The sequence below is a fragment of the Hyperolius riggenbachi genome, chromosome 2 (assembly GCF_040937935.1).
Source record: "Hyperolius riggenbachi isolate aHypRig1 chromosome 2, aHypRig1.pri, whole genome shotgun sequence".
In the NCBI taxonomy this organism is placed as follows: domain Eukaryota; kingdom Metazoa; phylum Chordata; class Amphibia; order Anura; family Hyperoliidae; genus Hyperolius; species Hyperolius riggenbachi.
Window position 1 is genome coordinate 573,656,629 of NC_090647.1, and position 23,367 is coordinate 573,679,995.

General features: G+C 46.1%; 1 protein-coding gene across 2 annotated transcripts in view; it reads right to left on the reverse strand.

Moving 5' to 3' along the window:
• Positions 1 to 23,367, reverse strand: part of VPS28 (VPS28 subunit of ESCRT-I) — a 131,098-nt gene that overhangs the window by 54,306 nt on the left and 53,425 nt on the right. For both annotated transcript variants that reach the window (XM_068271057.1, XM_068271056.1), the window contains one exon: positions 1,168 to 1,221. In XM_068271057.1, coding sequence (XP_068127158.1) covers positions 1,168 to 1,221 — 54 coding nt within the window. The remainder of the gene's footprint in view (positions 1 to 1,167; positions 1,222 to 23,367) is intronic.

Here is a 23,367-nt window from a genome sequence, read left to right on the forward strand (position 1 = left end):
GATCTGGCATTGTGTGTTACTGCTTATTATATGTATTACTGGGGCTGCTACTCCAGTGTATGATCTGGCATTGTGTGTTACTGCTTATTACCTGTATTACTGGGGCTGCTACTCCAGTGTATGATCTGGCATTGTGTGTGTTACTGCTTATTACCTGTATTACTGGGGCTGCTACTCCAGTGTATGATCTGGCATTGTGTGTTACTGCTTATTACCTGTATTACTGGGGCTGCTACTCCAGTGTATGATCTGGCATTGTGTGTGTTACTGCTTATTACCTGTATTACTGGCGCTGCTACTCCAGTGTATGATCTGGCATTATGTGTTACTGCTTATTACCTGTATTACTGGCGCTGCTACTCCAGTGTATGATCTGGCATTGTGTGTGTGTTACTGCTTATTACCTGTATTACTGGGGCTGCTACTCCAGTGTATGATCTGGCATTGTGTGTGTTACTGCTTATTACCTGTATTACTGGGGCTGCTACTCCAGTGTATGATCTGGCATTGTGTGTGTTACTGCTTATTACCTGTATTACTGGGGCTGCTACTCCAGTGTATGATCTGGCATTGTGTGTGTTACTGCTTATTACCTGTATTACTGGGGCTGCTACTCCAGTGTATGATCTGGCATTGTGTGTGTTACTGCTTATTACCTGTATTACTGGGGCTGCTACTCCAGTGTGTGATCTGGCATTGTGTGTATTACTGCTTATTACCTGTATTACTGGGACTGCTACTCCAGTGTATGATCTGGCATTGTGTGTGTGTTACTGCTTATTACCTGTATTACTGGCACTGCTACTCCAGTGTATGATCTGGCATTGTGTGTGTTACTGCTTATTACCTGTATTACTGGCACTGCTACTCCAGTGTATGATCTGGCATTGTGTGTGTGTTACTGCTTATTACCTGTATTACTGGCACTGCTACTCCAGTGTATGATCTGGCATTGTGTCTTGACTGTCACTCCTACAATCAATGTCTAACGTAATTTATTGTACAGTGCTGCGTAAAATGTTATAACAATAATATTATATCCAATTAATAATAATAATTATTGTCAGAGGTGGACCCTAGCGGTTGCCACATCAGTTAATGTATCCTGTGTTCAGTGATCACTTCTGGTGATAGTGTATCCTCAGCATGTGCTGAGCCAGTGATTACCTCATCCATAGCGCGGATCTCTAGACGAAGTTTGTCCATCACTGTAATGAAAAGCTGCGAAGAAGATGAAATCATGATCAGCACACAGCAGACAAGACACCTCCTCTATACAGCAGACAAGACGCCTCCTCTGTACAGCAGACAAGACGCCTCCTCTATACAGCAGACAAGAAATCTGCTCTATACAGCAGACAAGACACATCCTCTATACAGCAGACAAAAAACCTCCTCTATACAGCAGACAAGACACCTCCTCTATACAGCAGACAAGAAACCTCCTCTATACAGCAGACAAGAAACCTGCTCTATACAGCAGACAAGACACCTCCTCTATACAGCAGACAAGACACCTCCTCTATACAGCAGACAAGACACCTCCTCTATACAGCAGACAAGACACCTCCTCTATACAGCAGACAAGAAACCTCCTCTATACAGCAGACAAGACACCTCCTCTATACAGCAGACAAGACACCTCCTCTGTACAGCAGACAAGACGCCTCCTCTATACAGCAGACAAGAAACCTCCTCGGTACAGCAGACAAGACGCCTCCTCTATACAGCAGACAAGACACATCCTCTATACAGCAGACAAGACACATCCTCTATACAGCAGACAAGACACATCCTCTATACAGCAGACAAGACGCCTCCTCTATACAGCAGACAAGAAACCTCCTCTATACAGCAGACAAGACGCCTCCTCTGTACAGCAGACAAGACGCCTCCTCTATACAGCAGACAAGAAACCTCCTCTATACAGCAGACAAGACGCCTCCTCTATACAGCAGACAAGACGCCTCCTCTATACAGCAGACAAGACGCCTCCTCTATACAGCAGACAAGAAACCTGCTCTATACAGCAGATAACAAACTTCCTCTATACAGCAGACAAGAAACCTCCTCTATACAGCAGACAAGACACCTCCTCTATACAGCAGACAAGAAACCTCCTCTATACAGCAGACAAGAAAGCTCCTCTATACAGCAGACAAGAAAGCTCCTCTATACAGCAGACAAGAAACCTCCTCTATACAGCAGACAAGAAACCTCCTCTATACAGCAGACAAGAAACCTCCTCTATACAGCAGACAAGAAACCTGATCTATACAGCAGACAAGAAACCTGCTCCATACAGCAGACAAGAAACCTCCTCTATACTGTACAGCAGACAAGAAACCTGCTCTATACAGCAGACAAGAAACCTGCTCAACACAGCAGACAAGCACACAGCAGACAAGAAACCTGCTCTATACAGCAGACAAGAAACCTGATCTATACAGCAGACAAGAAACCTGATCTATACAGCAGACAAGAAACCTGCTCTATACAGCAGACAAGAAACCTGCTCTATACAGCAGACAAGAAACCTGCTCTATACAGCAGACAAGAAACCTGCTCTATACAGCAGACAAGAAACCTGCTCTATACAGCAGACAAGAAACCTGCTCTATACAGCAGACAAGAAACCTGCTCTATACAGCAGACAAGAAACCTGCTCTATACAGCAGACAAGAAACCTGCTCTATACAGCAGACAAGAAACCTGCTCTATACAGCAGACAAGACACCTCCTCTATACAGCAGACAAGACACCTCCTCTATACAGCAGACAAGAAACGTGCTCTATACAGCAGACAAAACACATCCTCTATACAGCAGACAAGAAACCTCCTCTATACAGCAGACAAGACGCCTCCTCTATACAGCAGACAAGACGCCTCCTCTATACAGCAGACAAGACGCCTCCTCTATACAGCAGACAAGACGCCTCCTCTATACAGCAGACAAGACGCCTCCTCTATACAGCAGACAAGACGCCTCCTCTATACAGCAGACAAGACGCCTCCTCTATACAGCAGACAAGACGCCTCCTCTATACAGCAGACAAGACGCCTCCTCTATACAGCAGACAAGACGCCTCCTCTATACAGCAGACAAGACGCCTCCTCTATACAGCAGACAAGACGCCTCCTCTATACAGCAGACAAGACGCCTCCTCTATACAGCAGACAAGACACATCCTCTATACAGCAGACAAGAAACCTCCTCTATACAGCAGACAAGAAACCTTCTCCATACAGCAGACAAGAAACCTCCTCTATACAGCAGACAAGACACCTGCTCTATACAGCAGACAAGACACCTGCTCTATACAGCAGACAAGACACCCGCTCTATACAGCAGACAAGACACCCGCTCTATACAGCAGACAAGAAACCTGCTCCATACAGCAGACAAGAAACCTCCTCTATACAGCAGACAAGAAACCTCCTCTATACAGCAGACAAGACACCTGCTCTATACAGCAGACAAGACACCTGCTCTATACAGCAGACAAGACACATCCTCTATACAGCAGACAAGACACATCCTCTATACAGCAGACAAGAAACCTGATCTATACAGCAGACAAGAAACCTGATCTATACAGCAGACAAGAAACCTCCTCTATACAGCAGACAAGAAACCTCCTCTATACAGCAGACAAGAAACCTCCTCTATACAGCAGACAAGAAACCTCCTCTATACAGCAGACAAGAAACCTCCTCTATACAGCAGACAAGAAACCTCCTCTATACAGCAGACAAGAAACCTGATCTATACAGCAGACAAGAAACCTGCTCCATACAGCAGACAAGAAACCTCCTCTATACTGTACAGCAGACAAGAAACCTACTCTATACAGCAGACAAGAAACCTCCTCTATACAGCAGACAAGAAACCTGCTCAACACAGCAGACAAGAAACCTGCTCTATACAGCAGACAAGAAACCTGATCTATACAGCAGACAAGAAACCTGCTCTATACAGCAGACAAGAAACCTGCTCTATACAGCAGACAAGAAACCTGCTCTATACAGCAGACAAGAAACCTGCTCTATACAGCAGACAAGAAACCTGCTCTATACAGCAGACAAGAAACCTGCTCTATACAGCAGACAAGAAACCTGCTCTATACAGCAGACAAGAAACCTGCTCTATACAGCAGACAAGAAACCTGCTCTATACAGCAGACAAGACCCCTCCTCTATACAGCAGACAAGACGCCTCCTCTATACAGCAGACAAGACGCCTCCTCTATACAGCAGACAAGACGCCTCCTCTATACAGCAGACAAGACGCCTCCTCTATACAGCAGACAAGACGCCTCCTCTATACAGCAGACAAGACGACTCCTCTATACAGCAGACAAGACGACTCCTCTATACTGCAGACAAGACGCCTCCTCTATACAGCAGACAAGACGCCTCCTCTATACAGCAGACAAGACGCCTCCTCTATACAGCAGACAAGACACCTCCTCTATACAGCAGACAAGACACCTCCTCTATACAGCAGACAAGACACCTGCTCTATACAGCAGACAAGAAACCTCCTCTATACAGCAGACAAGACACCTCCTCTATACAACAGACAAGACACCTCCTCTATACAGCAGACAAGACACCTCCTCTATACAGCAGACAAGAAACCTCCTCTATACAGCAGACAAGACACCTCCTCTATACAGCAGACAAGCACACAGACAAGTCACCTCCTCTATACAGCAGACAAGACACCTCCTCTATACAGCAGACAAGAAACCTCCTCTATACAGCAGACAAGCACACAGCAGACAAGACACCTCCTCTATACAGCAGACAAGACACCTCCTCTATACAGCAGACAAGAAACCTCCTCTATACAGCAGACAAGAAACCTCCTCTATACAGCAGACAAGAAACCTCCTCTATACAGCAGACAAGACACCTCCTCTATACAGCAGACAAGCACACAGCAGACAAGACACCTCCTCTATACAGCAGACAAGAAACCTCCTCTATACAGCAGACAAGAAACCTGCTCTATACAGCAGATAAGAAACCTCCTCTATACAGCAGACAAGACACCTCCTCTATACAGCAGACAAGAAACCTGCTCTATACAGCAGACAAGAAACCTGCTCTATACAGCAGACAAGAAACCTGCTCTATACAGCAGACAAGAAACCTGCTCTATACAGCAGACAAGAAACCTGCTCTATACAGCAGACAAGACACCTCCTCTATACAGCAGACAAGACACCTCCTCTATACAGCAGACAAGACACCTCTATACAGCAGACAAGAAACCTCCTCTATACAGCAGACAAGACACCTCCTCTATACAGCAGACAAGCACACAGCAGACAAGCACACAGCAGACAAGACACCTCCTCTATACAGCAGACAAGAAACCTCCTCTATACAGCAGACAAGAAACCTCCTCTATACAGCAGACAAGAAACCTCCTCTATACAGCAGACAAGAAACCTCCTCTATACAGCAGACAAGCACACAGCAGACAAGACACCTCCTCTATACAGCAGACAAGACACCTCCTCTATACAGCAGACAAGAAACCTCCTCTATACAGCAGACAAGAAACCTCCTCTATACAGCAGACAAGAAACCTCCTCTATACAGCAGACAAGACACCTCCTCTATACAGCAGACAAGACACCTCCTCTATACAGCAGACAAGCACACAGCAGACAAGACACCTCCTCTATACAGCAGACAAGCACACAGCAGACAAGAAACCTCCTCTATACAGCAGACAAGAAACCGCCTCTATACAGCAGACAAGAAACCTCCTCTATACAGCAGACAAGAAACCTCCTCTATACAGCAGACAAGAAACCTCCTCTATACAGCAGACAAGAAACCTCCTCTATAGAGCAGACAAGAAACCTCCTCTATACAGCAGACAAGAAACCTCCTCTATACAGCAGATAAGAAACCTCCTCTATACAGCAGACAAGACACCTCCTCTATACAGCAGACTAGACACCTCCTCTATACAGCAGACAAGAAACCTGATCTATACAGCAGACAAGAAACCTGCTCTATACAGCAGACAAGAAACCTGCTCTATACAGCAGACAAGAAACCTGCTCTATACAGCAGACAAGAAACCTGCTCTATACAGCAGACAAGGAACCTGCTCTATACAGCAGACAAGAAACCTCCTCTATACAGCAGACAAGAAACCTCCTCTATACAGCAGACAAGAAACCTGCTCTATACAGCAGATAAGAAACCTCCTCTATACAGCAGACAAGACGCCTCCTCTATACAGCAGACAAGACACCTCCTCTATACAGCAGACAAGACCCCTCCTCTATACAGCAGACAAGACCCCTCCTCTATACAGCAGACAAGACCCCTCCTCTATACAGCAGACAAGACCCCTCCTCTATACAGCAGACAAGACCCCTCCTCTATACAGCAGACAAGACGCCTCCTCTATACAGCAGACAAGACACCTCCTCTATACAGCAGACAAGACACCTCCTCTATACAGCAGACAAGACACCTCCTCTATACAGCAGACAAGAAACCTCCTCTATACAGCAGACAAGAAACCTGCTCTATACAGCAGACAAGAAACCTGCTCTATACAGCAGACAAGAAACCTCCTCTATACAGCAAATAAGAAACCTGCTCTATACAGCAGACAAGAAACCTGCTCCATACAGCAGACAAGAAACCTGCTCCATACAGCAGAGAAGAAACCTGCTCCATACAGCAGACAAGAAACCTGCTCTATACAGCAGACAAGAAACCTGCTCTATACAGCAGACAAGAAACCTGCTCTATACAGCAGACAAGAAACCTCCTCTATACAGCAAATAAGAAACCTGCTCCATACAGCAGACAAGAAACCTGCTCCATACAGCAGAGAAGAAACCTGCTCCATACAGCAGACAAGAAACCTGCTCTATACTCTATACAGCACAGTGTTCTCCCCAGGCTCTTTTAGCCGGGTGCTCCACCCGGCTAGATTTGTTGACCACCCGGCTGTCATTGGCTCACCTCCTCACCTCCTCCTATGCTGTAAGCAGAATTGACCTGCATTTTCATCTCTCTCCACCCGGCTGCTTTTTCATGCCACCCGGCTACAATTTCATGCCACCCGGCTGGAAAATAATTCTGGGGAGAACACTGCAGCAGACAAGAAATCTCCTCTATACAGCAGACAAGACACCTCCTCTATACAGCAGACAAGACACCTCCTCTATACAGCAGACAAGACACCTCCTCTATACAGCAGACAAGAAACCTGCTCTATACAGCGGACAAGAAACCTCCTCTATACAGCAGACAAGAAACCTCCTCTATACAGCAGACAAGAAACCTCCTCTATACAGCAGACAAGACACCTCCGCTATACAGCAGACAAGACACCTCCGCTATACAGCAGACAAGCACACAGCAGACAAGACACCTCCTCTATACAGCAGACAAGACACCTCCTCTATACAGCAGACAAGAAACCTCCTCTATACAGCAGACAAGCACACAGCAGACAAGACACCTCCTCTATACAGCAGACAAGACACCTCCTCTATACAGCAGACAAGAAACCTCCTCTATACAGCAGACAAGAAACCTCCTCTATACAGCAGACAAGACACCTCCTCTATACAGCAGACAAGACACCTCCTCTATACAGCAGACAAGAAACCTCCTCTATACAGCAGACAAGAAACCTCCTCTATACAGCAGACAAGAAACCTCCTCTATACAGCAGACAAGAAACCTCCTCTATACAGCAGACAAGAAACCTCCTCTATACAGCAGACAAGAAACCTGATCTATAAAGCAGACAAAAAACCTCCTCTATACAGCAGACAAGACACCTCCTCTATACAGCAGACAAGAAACCTCCTCTATACAGCAGACAAGAAACCTCCTCTATACAGCAGACAAGACACCTCCTCTATTCAGCAGACAAGCACACAGCAGACAAGACACCTCCTCTATACAGCAGACAAGAAACCTCCTCTATACAGCAGACAAGCACACAGCAGACAAGACACCTCCTCTATACAGCAGACAAGACACCTCTATACAGCAGACAAGAAACTTCCTCTATACAGCAGACAAGACACCTCCTCTATACAGCAGACAAGACACCTCCTCTATACAGCAGACAAGCACACAGCAGACAAGACACCTCCTCTATACAGCAGACAAGAAACCTCCTCTATACAGCAGACAAGAAACCTGCTCTATACAGCAGATAAGAATCCTCCTCTATACAGCAGACAAGACACCTCCTCTATACAGCAGACAAGACACCTCCTCTATACAGCAGACAAGACACCTCCTCTATACAGCAGACAAGACACCTCCTCTATACAGCAGATAAGAAACCTGCTCTATACAGCAGACAAGAAACCTGCTCTATACAGCAGACAAGAAACCTCCTCTATACAGCAGACAAGAAACCTGCTCTATACAGCAGACAAGACACCTCCTCTATACAGCAGACAAGACACCTCCTCCATACAGTAGACAAGACACCTCCTCTATACAGCAGACAAGCACACAGCAGACAAGCACACAGCAGACAAGACACCTCCTCTATACAGCAGACAAGAAACCTCCTCTATACAGCAGACAAGAAACCTCCTCTATACAGCAGACAAGCACACAGCAGACAAGACACCTCCTCTATACAGCAGACAAGAAACCTCCTCTATACAGCAGACAAGACACCTCCTCTATACAGCAGACAAGACACCTCCTCTATACAGCAGACAAGCACACAGCAGACAAGACACCTCCTCTATACAGCAGACAAGAAACCTCCTCTATACAGCAGACAAGAAACCTCCTCTATACAGCAGACAAGAAACCTCCTCTATACAGCAGACAAGAAACCTCCTCTATACAGCAGACAAGAAACCTCCTCTATACAGCAGACAAGAAACCTCCTCTATACAGCAGACAAGAAACCTCCTCTATACAGCAGACAAGACACCTCCTCTATACAGCAGACAAGACACCTCCTCTATACAGCAGACAAGAAACCTGATCTATACAGCAGACAAGAAACCTGCTCTATACAGCAGACAAGAAACCTGATCTATACAGCAGACAAGGAACCTGCTCTATACAGCAGACAAGAAACCTCCGTTATACAGCAGACAAGAAACCTGCTCTATACAGCAGACAAGAAACCTGCTCTATACAGCAGATAAGAAACCTCTTCTATACAGCAGACAAGACACCTCCTCTATACAGCAGACAAGAAACCTCCTCTATACAGCAGACAAGAAGCCTCCTCTATACAGCAGACAAGACGCCTCCTCTATACAGCAGACAAGACCCCTCCTCTATACAGCAGACAAGACCCCTCCTCTATACAGCAGACAAGACCCCTCCTCTATACAGCAGACAAGACCCCTCCTCTATACAGCAGACAAGACCCCTCCTCTATACAGCAGACAAGACCCCTCCTCTATACAGCAGACAAGACCCCTCCTCTATACAGCAGACAAGACACCTCCTCTATACAGCAGACAAGACACCTCCTCTATACAGCAGACAAGAAACCTGCTCTATACAGCAGATCGGAAACCTCCTCTATACAGCAGACAAAAAACCTCCTCTATACAGCAGACAAGAAACCTGCTCTATACAGCAGACAAGAAACCTGCTCTATACAGCAGACAAGAAACCTGCTCTATACAGCAGACAAGAAACCTCCTCTATACAGCAAATAAGAAACCTCCTCTATACAGCAGACAAGAAACCTCCTCTATACAGCAGACAAGAAACCTCCTCTATACAGCAGACAAGAAACCTCCTCTATACAGCAGACAAGAAACCTCCTCTATACAGCAGACAAGACACCTCCTCTATACAGCAGACAAGACACCTCCTCTATACAGCAGACAAGACACCTCCTCTATACAGCAGACAAGAAACCTGATCTATACAGCAGACAAGAAACCTGCTCTATACAGCAGACAAGGAACCTGCTCTATACAGCAGACAAGGAACCTGCTCTATACAGCAGACAAGGAACCTGCTCTATACAGCAGACAAGGAACCTGCTCTATACAGCAGACAAGAAACCTCCTCTATACAGCAGACAAGAAACCTGCTCTATACAGCAGACAAGAAACCTGCTCTATACAGCAGATAGGAAACCTCCTCTATACAGCAGACAAGAAACCTCCTCTATACAGCAGACAAGAAACCTGCTCCATACAGCAGACAAGAAACCTGCTCCATACAGCAGACAAGAAACCTGCTCTATACAGCAGACAAGAAACTTCCTCTATACAGCAGACAAGAAATCTCCTCTATACAGCAGACAAGAAATCTCCTCTATACAGCAGACAAGACACCTCCTCTATACAGCAGACAAGACACCTCCTCTATACAGCAGACAAGACACCTCCTCTATACAGCAGACAAGACGCCTCCTCTATACAGCAGACAAGAAACCTCCTCTATACAGCAGACAAGAAACCTGCTCTATACAGCAGACAAGAAACCTGCTCTATACAGCAGACAAGAAACCTCCTCTATACAGCAGACAAGACACCTCCTCTATACAGCAGACAAGACACCTCCTCTATACAGCAGACAAGACACCTCCTCTATACAGCAGACAAGCACACAGCAGACAAGACACCTCCTCTATACAGCAGACAAGACACCTCCTCTATACAGCAGACAAGAAACCACCTCTATACAGCAGACAAGCACACAGCAGACAAGAAACCACCTCTATACAGCAGACAAGACACCTCCTCTATACAGCAGACAAGAAACCTCCTCTATACAGCAGACAAGAAACCTCCTCTATACAGCAGACAAGAAACCTCCTCTATACAGCAGACAAGACACCTCCTCTATACAGCAGACAAGCACACAGCAGACAAGACACCTCCTCTATACAGCAGACAAGACACCTCCTCTATACAGCATACAAGAAACCTCCTCTATACAGCAGACAAGAAACCTCCTCTATACAGCAGACAAGAAACCTCCTCTATACAGCAGACAAGAAACCTCCTCTATACAGCAGACAAGAAACCTGATCTATACAGCAGACAAGACACCTCCTCTATACAGCAGACAAGAAACCTCCTCTATACAGCAGACAAGAAACCTCCTCTATACAGCAGACAAGAAACCTCCTCTATACAGCAGACAAGAAACCTCCTCTATACAGCAGACAAGAAACCTCCTCTATACAGCAGACAAGAAACCTCCTCTATACAGCAGACAAGAAACCTCCTCTATACAGCAGACAAGAAACCTCCTCTATACAGCAGACAAGAAACCTCCTCTACACAGCAGACAAGAAACCTCCTCTACACAGCAAATAAGAAACCTGCTCTATACAGCAGATAAGAAACCTCCTCTATACAGCAGACAAGACACCTGCTCTATACAGCAGACAAGAAACCTCCTCTATACAGCAGACAAGACACCTCCTCTATACAGCAGACAAGCACACAGCAGACAAGACACCTCCTCTATACAGCAGACAAAACACCTCCTCTATACAGCAGACAAGAAACCTCCTCTATACAGCAGACAAGAAACCTCCTCTATACAGCAGACAAGAAACCTCCTCTATACAGCAGACAAGAAACCTCCTCTATACAGCAGACAAGAAACCTCCTCTATACAGCAGACAAGAAACCTCCTCTATACAGCAGAGAAGACGCCTCCTCTATACAGCAGACAAGACACCTCCTCTATACAGCAGACAAGACACCTCCTCTATACAGCAGACAAGACACCTCCTCTATACAGCAGACAAGACACCTCCTCTATACAGCAGACAAGACACCTCCTCTATACAGCAGACAAGAAACCTGCTCTATACAGCAGATAGGAAACCTCCTCTATACAGCAGACAAGAAACCTCCTCTATACAGCAGACAAGAAACCTGCTCTATACAGCAGACAAGAAACCTCCTCTATACAGCAGACAAGAAACCACCTCTATACAGCAGACAAGACACCTCCTCTGTACAGCAGACAAGACGCCTCCTCTATACAGCAGACAAGAAACCTCCTCGGTACAGCAGACAAGACGCCTCCTCTATACAGCAGACAAGACACATCCTCTATACAGCAGACAAGACACATCCTCTATACAGCAGACAAGACACATCCTCTATACAGCAGACAAGACGCCTCCTCTATACAGCAGACAAGAAACCTCCTCTATACAGCAGACAAGACGCCTCCTCTGTACAGCAGACAAGACGCCTCCTCTATACAGCAGACAAGAAACCTCCTCTATACAGCAGACAAGACGCCTCCTCTATACAGCAGACAAGACGCCTCCTCTATACAGCAGACAAGACGCCTCCTCTATACAGCAGACAAGAAACCTGCTCTATACAGCAGATAACAAACTTCCTCTATACAGCAGACAAGAAACCTCCTCTATACAGCAGACAAGACACCTCCTCTATACAGCAGACAAGAAACCTCCTCTATACAGCAGACAAGAAAGCTCCTCTATACAGCAGACAAGAAAGCTCCTCTATACAGCAGACAAGAAACCTCCTCTATACAGCAGACAAGAAACCTCCTCTATACAGCAGACAAGAAACCTCCTCTATACAGCAGACAAGAAACCTGATCTATACAGCAGACAAGAAACCTGCTCCATACAGCAGACAAGAAACCTCCTCTATACTGTACAGCAGACAAGAAACCTGCTCTATACAGCAGACAAGAAACCTGCTCAACACAGCAGACAAGCACACAGCAGACAAGAAACCTGCTCTATACAGCAGACAAGAAACCTGATCTATACAGCAGACAAGAAACCTGCTCTATACAGCAGACAAGAAACCTGCTCTATACAGCAGACAAGAAACCTGCTCTATACAGCAGACAAGAAACCTGCTCTATACAGCAGACAAGAAACCTGCTCTATACAGCAGACAAGAAACCTGCTCTATACAGCAGACAAGAAACCTGCTCTATACAGCAGACAAGAAACCTGCTCTATACAGCAGACAAGAAACCTGCTCTATACAGCAGACAAGAAACCTGCTCTATACAGCAGACAAGAAACCTGCTCTATACAGCAGACAAGACACCTCCTCTATACAGCAGACAAGACACCTCCTCTATACAGCAGACAAGAAACGTGCTCTATACAGCAGACAAAACACATCCTCTATACAGCAGACAAGAAACCTCCTCTATACAGCAGACAAGACGCCTCCTCTATACAGCAGACAAGACGCCTCCTCTATACAGCAGACAAGACGCCTCCTCTATACAGCAGACAAGACGCCTCCTCTATACAGCAGACAAGACGCCTCCTCTATACAGCAGACAAGACGCCTCCTCTATACAGCAGACAAGACGCCTCCTCTATACAGCAGACAAGACGCCTCCTCTATACAGCAGACAAGACGCCTCCTCTATACAGCAGACAAGACGCCTCCTCTATACAGCAGACAAGACGCCTCCTCTATACAGCAGACAAGACGCCTCCTCTATACAGCAGACAAGACGCCTCCTCTATACAGCAGACAAGACACATCCTCTATACAGCAGACAAGAAACCTCCTCTATACAGCAGACAAGAAACCTTCTCCATACAGCAGACAAGAAACCTCCTCTATACAGCAGACAAGACACCTGCTCTATACAGCAGACAAGACACCTGCTCTATACAGCAGACAAGACACCCGCTCTATACAGCAGACAAGACACCCGCTCTATACAGCAGACAAGAAACCTGCTCCATACAGCAGACAAGAAACCTCCTCTATACAGCAGACAAGAAACCTCCTCTATACAGCAGACAAGACACCTGCTCTATACAGCAGACAAGACACCTGCTCTATACAGCAGACAAGACACATCCTCTATACAGCAGACAAGACACATCCTCTATACAGCAGACAAGAAACCTGATCTATACAGCAGACAAGAAACCTGATCTATACAGCAGACAAGAAACCTCCTCTATACAGCAGACAAGAAACCTCCTCTATACAGCAGACAAGAAACCTCCTCTATACAGCAGACAAGAAACCTCCTCTATACAGCAGACAAGAAACCTCCTCTATACAGCAGACAAGAAACCTCCTCTATACAGCAGACAAGAAACCTGATCTATACAGCAGACAAGAAACCTGCTCCATACAGCAGACAAGAAACCTCCTCTATACTGTACAGCAGACAAGAAACCTACTCTATACAGCAGACAAGAAACCTCCTCTATACAGCAGACAAGAAACCTGCTCAACACAGCAGACAAGCACACAGCAGACAAGAAACCTGCTCTATACAGCAGACAAGAAACCTGATCTATACAGCAGACAAGAAACCTGCTCTATACAGCAGACAAGAAACCTGCTCTATACAGCAGACAAGAAACCTGCTCTATACAGCAGACAAGAAACCTGCTCTATACAGCAGACAAGAAACCTGCTCTATACAGCAGACAAGAAACCTGCTCTATACAGCAGACAAGAAACCTGCTCTATACAGCAGACAAGAAACCTGCTCTATACAGCAGACAAGAAACCTGCTCTATACAGCAGACAAGACCCCTCCTCTATACAGCAGACAAGACGCCTCCTCTATACAGCAGACAAGACGCCTCCTCTATACAGCAGACAAGACGCCTCCTCTATACAGCAGACAAGACGCCTCCTCTATACAGCAGACAAGACGCCTCCTCTATACAGCAGACAAGACGACTCCTCTATACAGCAGACAAGACGACTCCTCTATACTGCAGACAAGACGCCTCCTCTATACAGCAGACAAGACGCCTCCTCTATACAGCAGACAAGACGCCTCCTCTATACAGCAGACAAGACACCTCCTCTATACAGCAGACAAGACACCTCCTCTATACAGCAGACAAGACACCTGCTCTATACAGCAGACAAGAAACCTCCTCTATACAGCAGACAAGACACCTCCTCTATACAACAGACAAGACACCTCCTCTATACAGCAGACAAGACACCTCCTCTATACAGCAGACAAGAAACCTCCTCTATACAGCAGACAAGACACCTCCTCTATACAGCAGACAAGCACACAGACAAGTCACCTCCTCTATACAGCAGACAAGACACCTCCTCTATACAGCAGACAAGAAACCTCCTCTATACAGCAGACAAGCACACAGCAGACAAGACACCTCCTCTATACAGCAGACAAGACACCTCCTCTATACAGCAGACAAGAAACCTCCTCTATACAGCAGACAAGAAACCTCCTCTATACAGCAGACAAGAAACCTCCTCTATACAGCAGACAAGACACCTCCTCTATACAGCAGACAAGCACACAGCAGACAAGACACCTCCTCTATACAGCAGACAAGAAACCTCCTCTATACAGCAGACAAGAAACCTGCTCTATACAGCAGATAAGAAACCTCCTCTATACAGCAGACAAGACACCTCCTCTATACAGCAGACAAGAAACCTGCTCTATACAGCAGACAAGAAACCTGCTCTATACAGCAGACAAGAAACCTGCTCTATACAGCAGACAAGAAACCTGCTCTATACAGCAGACAAGAAACCTGCTCTATACAGCAGACAAGACACCTCCTCTATACAGCAGACAAGACACCTCCTCTATACAGCAGACAAGACACCTCTATACAGCAGACAAGAAACCTCCTCTATACAGCAGACAAGACACCTCCTCTATACAGCAGACAAGCACACAGCAGACAAGCACACAGCAGACAAGACACCTCCTCTATACAGCAGACAAGAAACCTCCTCTATACAGCAGACAAGAAACCTCCTCTATACAGCAGACAAGAAACCTCCTCTATACAGCAGACAAGAAACCTCCTCTATACAGCAGACAAGCACACAGCAGACAAGACACCTCCTCTATACAGCAGACAAGACACCTCCTCTATACAGCAGACAAGAAACCTCCTCTATACAGCAGACAAGAAACCTCCTCTATACAGCAGACAAGAAACCTCCTCTATACAGCAGACAAGACACCTCCTCTATACAGCAGACAAGACACCTCCTCTATACAGCAGACAAGCACACAGCAGACAAGACACCTCCTCTATACAGCAGACAAGCACACAGCAGACAAGAAACCTCCTCTATACAGCAGACAAGAAACCGCCTCTATACAGCAGACAAGAAACCTCCTCTATACAGCAGACAAGAAACCTCCTCTATACAGCAGACAAGAAACCTCCTCTATACAGCAGACAAGACCCCTCCTCTATACAGCAGACAAGACCCCTCCTCTATACAGCAGACAAGACCCCTCCTCTATACAGCAGACAAGACGCCTCCTCTATACAGCAGACAAGACACCTCCTCTATACAGCAGACAAGACACCTCCTCTATACAGCAGACAAGACACCTCCTCTATACAGCAGACAAGAAACCTCCTCTATACAGCAGACAAGAAACCTGCTCTATACAGCAGACAAGAAACCTGCTCTATACAGCAGACAAGAAACCTCCTCTATACAGCAAATAAGAAACCTGCTCTATACAGCAGACAAGAAACCTGCTCCATACAGCAGACAAGAAACCTGCTCCATACAGCAGAGAAGAAACCTGCTCCATACAGCAGACAAGAAACCTGCTCTATACAGCAGACAAGAAACCTGCTCTATACAGCAGACAAGAAACCTGCTCTATACAGCAGACAAGAAACCTCCTCTATACAGCAAATAAGAAACCTGCTCCATACAGCAGACAAGAAACCTGCTCCATACAGCAGAGAAGAAACCTGCTCCATACAGCAGACAAGAAACCTGCTCTATACTCTATACAGCACAGTGTTCTCCCCAGGCTCTTTTAGCCGGGTGCTCCACCCGGCTAGATTTGTTGACCACCCGGCTGTCATTGGCTCACCTCCTCACCTCCTCCTATGCTGTAAGCAGAATTGACCTGCATTTTCATCTCTCTCCACCCGGCTGCTTTTTCATGCCACCCGGCTACAATTTCATGCCACCCGGCTGGAAAATAATTCTGGGGAGAACACTGCAGCAGACAAGAAATCTCCTCTATACAGCAGACAAGACACCTCCTCTATACAGCAGACAAGACACCTCCTCTATACAGCAGACAAGACACCTCCTCTATACAGCAGACAAGAAACCTGCTCTATACAGCGGACAAGAAACCTCCTCTATACAGCAGACAAGAAACCTCCTCTATACAGCAGACAAGAAACCTCCTCTATACAGCAGACAAGACACCTCCGCTATACAGCAGACAAGACACCTCCGCTATACAGCAGACAAGCACACAGCAGACAAGACACCTCCTCTATACAGCAGACAAGACACCTCCTCTATACAGCAGACAAGAAACCTCCTCTATACAGCAGACAAGCACACAGCAGACAAGACACCTCCTCTATACAGCAGACAAGACACCTCCTCTATACAGCAGACAAGAAACCTCCTCTATACAGCAGACAAGAAACCTCCTCTATACAGCAGACAAGACACCTCCTCTATACAGCAGACAAGACACCTCCTCTATACAGCAGACAAGAAACCTCCTCTATACAGCAGACAAGAAACCTCCTCTATACAGCAGACAAGAAACCTCCTCTATACAGCAGACAAGAAACCTCCTCTATACAGCAGACAAGAAACCTCCTCTATACAGCAGACAAGAAACCTGATCTATAAAGCAGACAAAAAACCTCCTCTATACAGCAGACAAGACACCTCCTCTATACAGCAGACAAGAAACCTCCTCTATACAGCAGACAAGAAACCTCCTCTATACAGCAGACAAGACACCTCCTCTATTCAGCAGACAAGCACACAGCAGACAAGACACCTCCTCTATACAGCAGACAAGAAACCTCCTCTATACAGCAGACAAGCACACAGCAGACAAGACACCTCCTCTATACAGCAGACAAGACACCTCCTCTATACAGCAGACAAGAAACTTCCTCTATACAGCAGACAAGACACCTCCTCTATACAGCAGACAAGACACCTCCTCTATACAGCAGACAAGCACACAGCAGACAAGACACCTCCTCTATACAGCAGACAAGAAACCTCCTCTATACAGCAGACAAGAAACCTGCTCTATACAGCAGATAAGAATCCTCCTCTATACAGCAGACAAGACACCTCCTCTATACAGCAGACAAGACACCTCCTCTATACAGCAGACAAGACACCTCCTCTATACAGCAGACAAGACACCTCCTCTATACAGCAGATAAGAAACCTGCTCTATACAGCAGACAAGAAACCTGCTCTATACAGCAGACAAGAAACCTGCTCTATACAGCAGACAAGAAACCTCCTCTATACAGCAGACAAGAAACCTCCTCTATACAGCAGACAAGAAACCTGCTCTATACAGCAGACAAGACACCTCCTCTATACAGCAGACAAGACACCTCCTCCATACAGTAGACAAGACACCTCCTCTATACAGCAGACAAGCACACAGCAGACAAGCACACAGCAGACAAGACACCTCCTCTATACAGCAGACAAGAAACCTCCTCTATACAGCAGACAAGAAACCTCCTCTATACAGCAGACAAGCACACAGCAGACAAGACACCTCCTCTATACAGCAGACAAGAAACCTCCTCTATACAGCAGACAAGACACCTCCTCTATACAGCAGACAAGACACCTCCTCTATACAGCAGACAAGCACACAGCAGACAAGACACCTCCTCTATACAGCAGACAAGAAACCTCCTCTATACAGCAGACAAGAAACCTCCTCTATACAGCAGACAAGAAACCTCCTCTATACAGCAGACAAGAAACCTCCTCTATACAGCAGACAAGAAACCTCCTCTATACAGCAGACAAGAAACCTCCTCTATACAGCAGACAAGAAACCTCCTCTATACAGCAGACAAGACACCTCCTCTATACAGCAGACAAGACACCTCCTCTATACAGCAGACAAGAAACCTGATCTATACAGCAGACAAGAAACCTGCTCTATACAGCAGACAAGAAACCTGATCTATACAGCAGACAAGGAACCTGCTCTATACAGCAGACAAGAAACCTCCGTTATACAGCAGACAAGAAACCTGCTCTATACAGCAGACAAGAAACCTGCTCTATACAGCAGATAAGAAACCTCTTCTATACAGCAGACAAGACACCTCCTCTATACAGCAGACAAGAAACCTCCTCTATACAGCAGACAAGAAGCCTCCTCTATACAGCAGACAAGACGCCTCCTCTATACAGCAGACAAGACCCCTCCTCTATACAGCAGACAAGACCCCTCCTCTATACAGCAGACAAGACCCCTCCTCTATACAGCAGACAAGACCCCTCCTCTATACAGCAGACAAGACCCCTCCTCTATACAGCAGACAAGACCCCTCCTCTATACAGCAGACAAGACCCCTCCTCTATACAGCAGACAAGACACCTCCTCTATACAGCAGACAAGACACCTCCTCTATACAGCAGACAAGAAACCTGCTCTATACAGCAGATCGGAAACCTCCTCTATACAGCAGACAAAAAACCTCCTCTATACAGCAGACAAGAAACCTGCTCTATACAGCAGACAAGAAACCTGCTCTATACAGCAGACAAGAAACCTGCTCTATACAGCAGACAAGAAACCTCCTCTATACAGCAAATAAGAAACCTCCTCTATACAGCAGACAAGAAACCTCCTCTATACAGCAGACAAGAAACCTCCTCTATACAGCAGACAAGAAACCTCCTCTATACAGCAGACAAGAAACCTCCTCTATACAGCAGACAAGACACCTCCTCTATACAGCAGACAAGACACCTCCTCTATACAGCAGACAAGACACCTCCTCTATACAGCAGACAAGAAACCTGATCTATACAGCAGACAAGAAACCTGCTCTATACAGCAGACAAGGAACCTGCTCTATACAGCAGACAAGGAACCTGCTCTATACAGCAGACAAGGAACCTGCTCTATACAGCAGACAAGGAACCTGCTCTATACAGCAGACAAGAAACCTCCTCTATACAGCAGACAAGAAACCTGCTCTATACAGCAGACAAGAAACCTGCTCTATACAGCAGATAGGAAACCTCCTCTATACAGCAGACAAGAAACCTCCTCTATACAGCAGACAAGAAACCTGCTCCATACAGCAGACAAGAAACCTGCTCCATACAGCAGACAAGAAACCTGCTCTATACAGCAGACAAGAAACTTCCTCTATACAGCAGACAAGAAATCTCCTCTATACAGCAGACAAGAAATCTCCTCTATACAGCAGACAAGACACCTCCTCTATACAGCAGACAAGACACCTCCTCTATACAGCAGACAAGACACCTCCTCTATACAGCAGACAAGACACCTCCTCTATACAGCAGACAAGAAACCTCCTCTATACAGCAGACAAGAAACCTGCTCTATACAGCAGACAAGAAACCTGCTCTATACAGCAGACAAGAAACCTCCTCTATACAGCAGACAAGACACCTCCTCTATACAGCAGACAAGACACCTCCTCTATACAGCAGACAAGACACCTCCTCTATACAGCAGACAAGCACACAGCAGACAAGACACCTCCTCTATACAGCAGACAAGACACCTCCTCTATACAGCAGACAAGAAACCACCTCTATACAGCAGACAAGCACACAGCAGACAAGAAACCACCTCTATACAGCAGACAAGACACCTCCTCTATACAGCAGACAAGAAACCTCCTCTATACAGCAGACAAGAAACCTCCTCTATACAGCAGACAAGAAACCTCCTCTATACAGCAGACAAGACACCTCCTCTATACAGCAGACAAGCACACAGCAGACAAGACACCTCCTCTATACAGCAGACAAGACACCTCCTCTATACAGCATACAAGAAACCTCCTCTATACAGCAGACAAGAAACCTCCTCTATACAGCAGACAAGAAACCTCCTCTATACAGCAGACAAGAAACCTCCTCTATACAGCAGACAAGAAACCTGATCTATACAGCAGACAAGACACCTCCTCTATACAGCAGACAAGAAACCTCCTCTATACAGCAGACAAGAAACCTCCTCTATACAGCAGACAAGAAACCTCCTCTATACAGCAGACAAGAAACCTCCTCTATACAGCAGACAAGAAACCTCCTCTATACAGCAGACAAGAAACCTCCTCTATACAGCAGACAAGAAACCTCCTCTATACAGCAGACAAGAAACCTCCTCTATACAGCAGACAAGAAACCTCCTCTACACAGCAGACAAGAAACCTCCTCTACACAGCAAATAAGAAACCTGCTCTATACAGCAGATAAGAAACCTCCTCTATACAGCAGACAAGACACCTGCTCTATACAGCAGACAAGAAACCTCCTCTATACAGCAGACAAGACACCTCCTCTATACAGCAGACAAGCACACAGCAGACAAGACACCTCCTCTATACAGCAGACAAAACACCTCCTCTATACAGCAGACAAGAAACCTCCTCTATACAGCAGACAAGAAACCTCCTCTATACAGCAGACAAGAAACCTCCTCTATACAGCAGACAAGAAACCTCCTCTATACAGCAGACAAGAAACCTCCTCTATACAGCAGACAAGAAACCTCCTCTATACAGCAGAGAAGACGCCTCCTCTATACAGCAGACAAGACACCTCCTCTATACAGCAGACAAGACACCTCCTCTATACAGCAGACAAGACACCTCCTCTATACAGCAGACAAGACACCTCCTCTATACAGCAGACAAGACACCTCCTCTATACAGCAGACAAGACACCTCCTCTATACAGCAGACAAGAAACCTGCTCTATACAGCAGATAGGAAACCTGCTCTATACAGCAGACAAGAAACCTCCTCTATACAGCAGACAAGAAACCTGCTCTATACAGCAGACAAGAAACCTCCTCTATACAGCAGACAAGAAACCACCTCTATACAGCAGACAAGAAACCTCCTCTATACAGCAAATAAGAAACCTGCTCTATACAGCAGACAAGAAACCTGCTCCATACAGCAGACAAGAAACCTGCTCCATACAGCAGACAAGAAACCTGCTCTATACAGCAGACAAGACACCTCCTCTATACAGCAGACAAGAAACCTGCTCTATACAGCAGACAAGAAACCTTCTATACAGCAGACAAGACACCTCCTCTATACAGCAGACAAGAAACCTGCTCTATACAGCAGACAAGAAACCTCCTCTATACAGCAGACAAGAAACCTCCTCTATACAGCAGACAAGAAACCTCCTCTATACAGCAGACAAGACACCTCCTCTATACAGCAGACAAGACACCTCCTCTATACAGCAGACAAGACACCTCCTCTATACAGCAGACAAGACACCTCCTCTATACAGCAGACAAGAAACCTCCTCTATACAGCAGACAAGCACACAGCAGACAAGACACCTCCTCTATACAGCAAACAAGAAACCTCCTCTATACAGCAGACAAGACCCCTCCTCTATACAGCAGACAAGACCCCTCCTCTATACAGCAGACAAGACCCCTCCTCTATACAGCAGACAAGACCCCTCCTCTATACAGCAGACAAGACCCCTCCGCTATACAGCAGACAAGACCCCTCTATACAGCAGACAAGACCCCTCCTCTATACAGCAGACAAGACCCCTCCTCTATACAGCAGACAAGACCCCTCCTCTATACAGCAGACAAGACCCCTCCTCTATACAGCAGACAAGACACCTCCTCTATACAGCAGACAAGACACCTCCTCTATACAGCAGACAAGACACCTCTATACAGCAGACAAGAAACCTGCTCTATACAGCAGATAGGAAACCTCCTCTATACAGCAGACAAGAAACCTCCTCTATATAGCAGACAAGAAACATCCTCTATACAGCAGACAAGAAACCTCCTCTATACAGCAGACAAGAAACCTCCTCTATACAGCAAATAAGAAACCTGCTCTATGCAGCAGACAAGAAACCTGCTCCATACAGCAGACAAGAAACCTGCTCCATAGAGCAGACAAGAAACCTGCTCCATACAGCAGACAAGAAACCTGCTCTATACAGCAGACAAGAAACCTCCTCTATACAGCAGACAAGACACCTCCTCTATACAGCAGACAAGAAACCTGCTCTATACAGCAGACAAGAAACCTCCTCTATACAGCAGACAAGAAACCTCCTCTATACAGCAGACAAGAAACCTCCTCTATACAGCAGACAAGAAACCTCCTCTATACAGCAGACAAGAAACCTCCTCTATACAGCAGACAAGAAACCTCCTCTATACAGCAGACAAGCACACAGCAGACAAGACACCTCCTCTATACAGCAGACAAGACACCTCCTCTATACAGCAGACAAGACACCTCCTCTATACAGCAGACAAGACACCTCCTCTATACAGCAGACAAGACACCTCCTCTATACAGCAGACAAGACACCTCC